Below are 6,937 nucleotides of genomic sequence, written 5' to 3' on the forward strand. Positions count from 1 at the left end.
ATTAGATCACAAAAGGATAATCACTGTGTGATTCTTCTTATACAAAGGGGCAGAAGAGGAAAACCCAATGTATTGTTTAGGAATACATATGCATGTGGAAATCGCTAATGAAAGCAAAGGAATGTCATAGGGATGATATCCACAGAGGAATTTTATAATGCTCTATTTATTTTTTTTTGGCCGCCCCGCCTGGCTTGTGGGGATCTTAGTTCCCCGACCAGGAATTGAACCCGTGCCCTCAGCAGTGAAAAGGTGGAGTCCTAACCACTGGACCACCAGGGAATTCCCAAGCTGGGACCATTCTTGTTCATGGCTGCATCCCCAAAAACATCCTGATAAAGTCCTCAACAAAAAAAATTTTTAATTGAGGTGGATACTAATATTAACCCTGTATTAGAGGACAGAAACCTGAAGATCAGAGATGTTAAGCAATGTGTCCAAGGATGCAAAGCTTGGAGATGGCAGAGCCAGGATTTGAACCCAGGTGTGACCAGTCCCAGAGCCCATGTTTGTTCCTGGAAGAGGCTGTCTTGTTCCGATGTGAACTTTCCTGCCCCCTCCCCTGTTATCAGCTTGCCATTCAGTGCCACCTGTGCAGCCACGCATTGGAGGGAACCCTGGATCCTGTTGTTGGCTGCCTCTCCGCCATCTGCAGTGGGTGGGGGCTGTGGCCTTGGACCATGGGAGACCTGGTGTTCTACCACCTGTTCCGGGAATGGGGCCCAGTCTGACCCCCCTCACCCGTCTTCTGCCCTATATTAAAGCCTCAGGCTATGGATCTCTTTCCTACCATCTCAAAACTCATGATGCTCCGGCTGCTGAGTTTTCTCCTATTTGTGGCCCTTGGTAAGACCCCAGCCTGTGCTGCCCTGGGCCAGGAGCCCTTGCAATCTACCAACCCACCCTGAGTCTCGCAAACCCAATACCTGGTTCCATAGGAGAGGTCCCAGCTTGTATCTGGGGCATGATGGTGGAGGTTTTCAGCTTGGTGCTGGAGCAGGAAAATAGAGGGGAAGCTGTGGGTGACAGACCAGCTCAGGAGGAAGACTGGGGCATGCAAAGGTCTGTGGTTGGAGTCCTTGATGTGGGTGGTAAACAAAGTCTAGTGGGAAAGACTTTGGGGTCTGTGGTTAGACTGCTTGGGTTGGAATTCCTGTTCCTCTGCTTAACCCGCCAACTCTCCTCTCACGCTCCCCCTACTGCACTCCATATCCTGTGGTCTAGCCTTTTCCTGGACTCTCTGCCATATTACATTACAGCTCAGGGCCACCTTCTCTAAGCAGCGTCCCTTGACTGACAATAATGAATGGTAACAGATAATGTTTACTAAGTGCTTACTATATGCCAGGCAGAACGCTAAGGATCTTTTCGTATATTATCTCATGTAATCCTCACAACAGTCCCCTTAAGGTCAGTATTATTATATCCCCATTTTACAGGTAGAGAAACTGACCCTCAGAGAAGTAAAGTAGCCCATCCTAGAACCAGGGGCAGAGCTGCACTTTGAATCCAGGCAGTCGTACTCCAAAGCCACCACTCTTCGCGACAATAGCTATCACTCCTCAAGGGCTCACTGAGTACCAGGCACGGTTCTAAGTGCATCAGCTCCTTCATTCCTGCCATGAAAGGAAGCCACATGTTCATCTCTCTCCCTAGACTCCTGCGAGTCCAGAAATCCCTGCTCTAGTCCAAATGCTCATTGTTCATATGTGGTTACTGAGGTTCAGATAGGGGAAGGAGTTGTACGGGATCTCACAGCCTGTTTGTGCCACAGCTAGGACTGGGACCCAGACCTCTTCTTTGCTTTGGGGGACCCTCTAGCTGATTGACGCTTCTACTCTACCCTCTAGCCTCCGGCTTTGGCCAGCCTTCCTACGGGCCCTCCTCCCGCGTTGTCAATGGTGAGGATGCGGTCCCCTACAGCTGGCCCTGGCAGGTAAGAGCGATACCAGCTGCACTATTTCCCACCATGGGCTCTGCACCCCATGCTCTGATTGCAGGATATTCAGTCTGGACCCCATTGTGCTGTTTCCAGTATTCACCTCAGTCTCCAAAGGCCAGGAAACCCTTGGACAATCTACTTCATATGGAAGTTTTGCCCATTTAATCTGTAACCCTCACTGGGCTGTTTGCAAGTTAAAAGTAGACTCTGGGGAGAGGGCAGTGTTTAACCCAAGGGTTGGTGCATTAATGGTGGAAGTTCAGCGCGATGTTTAAGGAGTGAGATTTGGGGGGACTCATTTCTAGACCCCTCAAACTATACAACAGGGCTATAAGGTCTGGAGCAATAAAGGGATGAAGAGCTTTATAGAGGTCACTGAAGGGAGCACAGAGGACTAGACTCATTGCACTAACACAGTAGCCACTAGCCACATGTGGCTATTTAAATTTATTTATTTAATTTTTATTGGAGAGCAGTTGATTTATTTGTGTTAGTTTCAGGTATACAGCAGAGTGAATCAGTTATACATACACATATGCCACTCTTTTTTTAGATTCTTTTCCCACATAGGCCTAAATTTAAATTAATTAAAATTAAGCAATATTAAAAATTCAGTTGCTCAATGCTAACCACATTTTAAATTCTCAATAACCACATGTGGCTAGTGGCTACCATACTGGACCATAGTGAACATTTCCATCATCACAGAAAGTTCTACGGGATGGCACTGGTCTACAACAGGCGTCAGCTAACTTGTTCTGTAAAAGATGAGAGAGTATATATTTTAGCCTTTGTCGGCCATGTGGTTTCTATTGCAATGACTTAATTCTGCCACTGTAGCATGAAAGCAGCCATGGATGGTACAGTTGTGTGGGCTAGGCACTGCACATTTCCAGAGGTGCCATTCTGTGTGAATGATGCTCTCTAGAGTTGTGCAGTGCACAACCTATACAGCCATGGGTAGCAACCCTCGCTGTGGGGCCCAGACCACTCAGGCTCCTCCCTCTCTTGCCACCAGGTCTCCCTGCAGTATGAAAAGAAAGGGACCTTCTACCACACTTGTGGAGGCAGCCTGATCGCCCCTGACTGGGTCGTAACTGCGGGCCACTGCATCTCGTGAGTTCTCTCACTTGCCCTGTCCCTGCGTGAGACCCAGGCAGGCTGGGGCAGTGGGGGACTGTGGGAGGGGAGGGGGGAAGCCAGTCCGGCCTGTACTGACGTCACCTCCACCAGCAGGAGATCCCTGACCTACCAGGTGGTGTTGGGCGAGTATGACCGCTCTGAGAAAGAGGGCCCCGAACAGGTGATCCCCGTCAATGCCGGGGACCTCTTCGTGCACCCACTCTGGAACTCCAACTGCGTGTCCTGTGGGTGAGTGAACTCTCAGGCCTGGGACCCAGGTGCTCCTCTGCTGGTCTCTCTATGACCCAACACTGATTCTGAGAAGACTCCCAGGGACAATGGAGCTGGGCCAGCAGCCTGAGCCCAGGTCCCACACGCTGAGGGTCAGAGCCAACAGAGCCTTTAAGGATCATCCACACCAAACGTCTCTCCCTACAGAGGGGAGAGCAGGGCCCAGGGAGGGGCAGGAACTCCCCCAAGGCCACTCGGCTGGTTGGCTTCAGAACCCAGGACTCCTCAGGCACCCCTGTCCCAAATCCAAGGTTTCCTCCATTCAATGGACATTCATCCAGAGCATCCTGCGTTCCCGGCATTGCGGGCTAACGGAGGAGCACTGGACTGAGAGTCAGGCTCCAGCACTAAGTCACTGTGTGGCTTGGGCAAGTCATTGCCCTTCTTTGGGCCTCAGTTTGACCACTTGTCAAGGGTGACCTTCTGGGCTTCCTGGGTGGTTATGAGGGTCAAGGAGAAAACCACTGGGTGAGAACACAAAGCAGGGCTTCTTAAGCCTCTCAAGCATATGCAAAATTGTATGTCTGGGTAGCTCAGCATTTTTCCGGTGAGAGGATCAAAGAAGGGTGCAGAACCCCTGAAAGTGCAACGCAGAAGTGAGGGACCATGATGATTAAGACCCTGACCCATCCTCAGGGGCTCCTGGGGTGAGTGGAGAGACAATCAGACCCAGATGCAATTACTTGAGTGACAAACAGGCAGATGAAGAGAGCAGTGGTTCTCAAAGTGTGGTCCCCAGGCCAGCAGCAGCAGCACCACCTGGGAACTCGTTAGAAATGTGAATCCTTGGGGCCTCCCAGACCCACTGCATCAGAAACTCTGGAATGGGCTCCAGCAACTTGTGTTATAACAACAAGCCCTCCAGTGATTCTGACACAGCTGATGCGTGAGAACCACTGGTGTAAAAGCTGAGGACAATTACCAAGGCCAAGGGTCAGCGTGGGCTGAAGAGGCCAGGAGGGCTTCCTCAAGTTGCTCAGCAGTAAGAATGCGTGTGATCTGGAGGGAGAAGGGGCATCGGGCGCATCCCGGAGGTAAAATATCCCGAGCAAAGCTGAGGGGTGGGGCTTGGACTGGCTGGAGGACCAGGCTCCCCATGACTCTTCCCTCCTCCCCAGCAATGACATCGCCCTCATCAAGCTGTCGCACAGAGCCCAGCTGGGAGACAAGGTCCAGCTCGCCAGCCTCCCTCCCGCCGGCGACATCCTGCCCAATGAGACACCCTGCTACATCAGCGGCTGGGGCCGTCTCTACAGTACGTGCTGACCCCTCCAGCCAGCCGTAGGGACAGTGGGTAGGATGACAGAGCCTGGGGCGGGGGGCTGAGGGCGACACCAGGAGCATCCTTGCACTTTTCTTCCATTCCTCCTCCAGAGGCGGCCTTCTCCCCTCATCCTCCCAAACATGAATGTGTTCAATGGAAGACTTTGTTGTGTCTTCTGTGTGCCAGGTGCTGGACATGTTCTGATGGACACAGCAGGCAGGACCACATAACCTGGTGGGAGGAGACTTCCCATCAGACTAGAAGAGTGGCTTTTCCTCAAACCCCCCACCCCACTCTGGGGCTCCCAGTCCTAACTCCCAGATCCCAGCCCTAGCCCTGCACCCCTACAGCCCCTGCTCAGTGTTCTCTATCTCCACAGCCAGTGGGCCGCTCCCGGACAAGCTGCAGCAGGCCCTGCTGCCCGTGGTAGACTACAAGCACTGCTCCAGGCGGGACTGGTGGGGCAGCTCCGTGAAGAAGACCATGGTGTGCGCCGGCGGGGACATCCGCTCTGGGTGCAACGTGAGTCAGCAGCTCTCGTCTGCCCGAGGTGGTGCGGGGCTACGGCCACTCCGCTGGGTGTGCAGGGCCCAGGGTACTTCTGCTATCTGCCTGGGAGGAGAGGGAGGAATCTTGCCTGCTGGGCTCATTCAGCCTCCAGGCCAGGCAGGACTTGGAGGAAGTCACTGCAGCCCAGGCACACAGCTCTGGTCTCTGGACTCTAGTCCCAGCTCACACACTGACTTGATCTGGGGCAAGTCACTGTCCCTTGACCTCAGGATTCCCATCAGTACAGCAAGGGATATGGACACCATGATCTCTAAAGTCACCTTCAAATCTGGGGTCCTGAAGTTATAATTAAGCAATACTCTCATTGTACTACAAATGAATATGAATAACAATATTAATAACTAACTGTGGTACTAATAATCAGAACTACCATTTATTGATTGCTTCCTCTCTACCAGGCATTGCGCTAAGACCATATACTTATCACCTCATTTGATTCTCACAAAATCTTGTAAGATAGATATCATTCCCCATCACAAAGGAGCAAACTGAGGCTCAGAGAGGTCAAGTCATATAAGGGTTTCTCAAAATCCCCAAAGTCAGAACCAATTCCTTAAAGCTCAGACACAGCTCAGTCTCCCACTGCTCTCCAACCATTCCAGGGTGACTCTGGAGGACCCCTCAATTGCCCGGCAGCAGATGGCTCCTTTCAGGTCCACGGTGTGACCAGCTTCGTTTCTGCCTTTGGCTGCAACACCCTCAAGAAGCCCACAGTGTTCACGCGAGTCTCGGCCTTCAATGACTGGATTGAGGAGGTAAGCAAGACAGGGCAAGCAGCGAGGGCTCCAGGTGCTGGCTCTTCTGAGAGGTGCTGGGGGGAATGGGTGAGAACAGCAGTTCCTGATCCTAGGAGGTCAGTAGTGGGAGTGGGGCACGTGCCAGAAGGGTTTGAGGACGTTTTCTGCTACAGTGTGGCCCTAAGAATCTCAAGGGCTTCTGGGTGGAGCTTTGAACTACTGCTGAACTTCCTTTCTGCAACAAGTGTATATGAAGTGCCTCCTTTGGTCCAGGTCTTTTCTTGTCATGGAGGATAGAGTGATGTGTGGCTTGTGGGGAACAGACGATTAAATGAGCAAAATGATGAAATGTGGTGGAAGCTGTGATAGGTGAAGCTCAGGCCCCAGTGAGAGTGCAAACCTCATCTGGCAATGAGTGGTCAGGGAGGATTAATATTGTTCGTGATAATAGTCTTAGCCACCATTTATGGACTCTTAAACATATGCCAGGCACCATGATGACACCTTAGTTAATGGTTTAATTTAAAACCCCCATGAGGTAAGTACTATGATTATCCCCATCGTACAGATGAGAAAACTGAGGCTCAGAGAGCTCAAGTCACTCTCCCAGGGTCACACAGCCAATGAGTGACATGGCTGGGAGTTGAACTCAGTTCCATATGGCGTCAGAAGCTGTGTTCCTGACTAGACTATTCTGGTTTTTCCCCTCTCTTTTTTCAGACCATTGCAAGCCACTAGAACCAAGGCCGGGGTGGCAGTGCCCATTCACTCTCTTTGTAAAAAATAAAGATCTCTCAGAAAATTCCAAATTGAGTCTTTCTTCCTTCTTTGATTCACCTCTTCCCCTCTGGCCTGTTCCTAAAATCTTAGATGTGATATGTAGAGATGAGAACAGAACCAACCCTCTCATATGAGAATGAGAAAAAAATGAGGCCCAGAGAGAAGGGAGTTGCTGTCAAGTGACCGACCATCACAGTTTTCCTGGGACACAGGACTTTTCGGGGTTAAAAC

General features: G+C 51.2%; 1 protein-coding gene across 1 annotated transcript; it reads left to right on the top strand.

The window, feature by feature from the left end:
• The first annotated feature begins 793 nt into the window (after positions 1-793).
• On the top strand, positions 794-6,734 carry LOC118903169 (chymotrypsin-like elastase family member 3B). The gene is made up of 8 exons (XM_036867932.1): positions 794-846; positions 1,851-1,936; positions 2,961-3,058; positions 3,179-3,313; positions 4,474-4,610; positions 4,999-5,141; positions 5,792-5,944; positions 6,647-6,734. Exons 1-8 carry the CDS (start codon positions 804-806, stop codon positions 6,662-6,664), a joined length of 813 nt encoding a protein of 270 aa, XP_036723827.1. The 5' UTR covers positions 794-803; the 3' UTR covers positions 6,665-6,734.
• Positions 6,735-6,937: the final 203 nt, after the last annotated feature.

This window comes from Balaenoptera musculus, chromosome 1 (genome assembly GCF_009873245.2).
Source record: "Balaenoptera musculus isolate JJ_BM4_2016_0621 chromosome 1, mBalMus1.pri.v3, whole genome shotgun sequence".
NCBI lineage: Eukaryota > Metazoa > Chordata > Mammalia > Artiodactyla > Balaenopteridae > Balaenoptera > Balaenoptera musculus.

Bases quoted from the DNA above. Each gene is read 5' to 3' on its own strand.
- LOC118903169 (XM_036867932.1), top strand. From the start codon at position 804: ATGATGCTCCGGCTGCTGAGTTTTCTCCTATTTGTGGCCCTTG. The intron at 1,937-2,960 runs GTAAGAGCGATA...TCTTGCCACCAG, and splicing joins CCTACAGCTGGCCCTGGCAG to GTCTCCCTGCAGTATGAAAA. The intron at 3,059-3,178 runs GTGAGTTCTCTC...CTCCACCAGCAG, and splicing joins ACTGCGGGCCACTGCATCTC to GAGATCCCTGACCTACCAGG.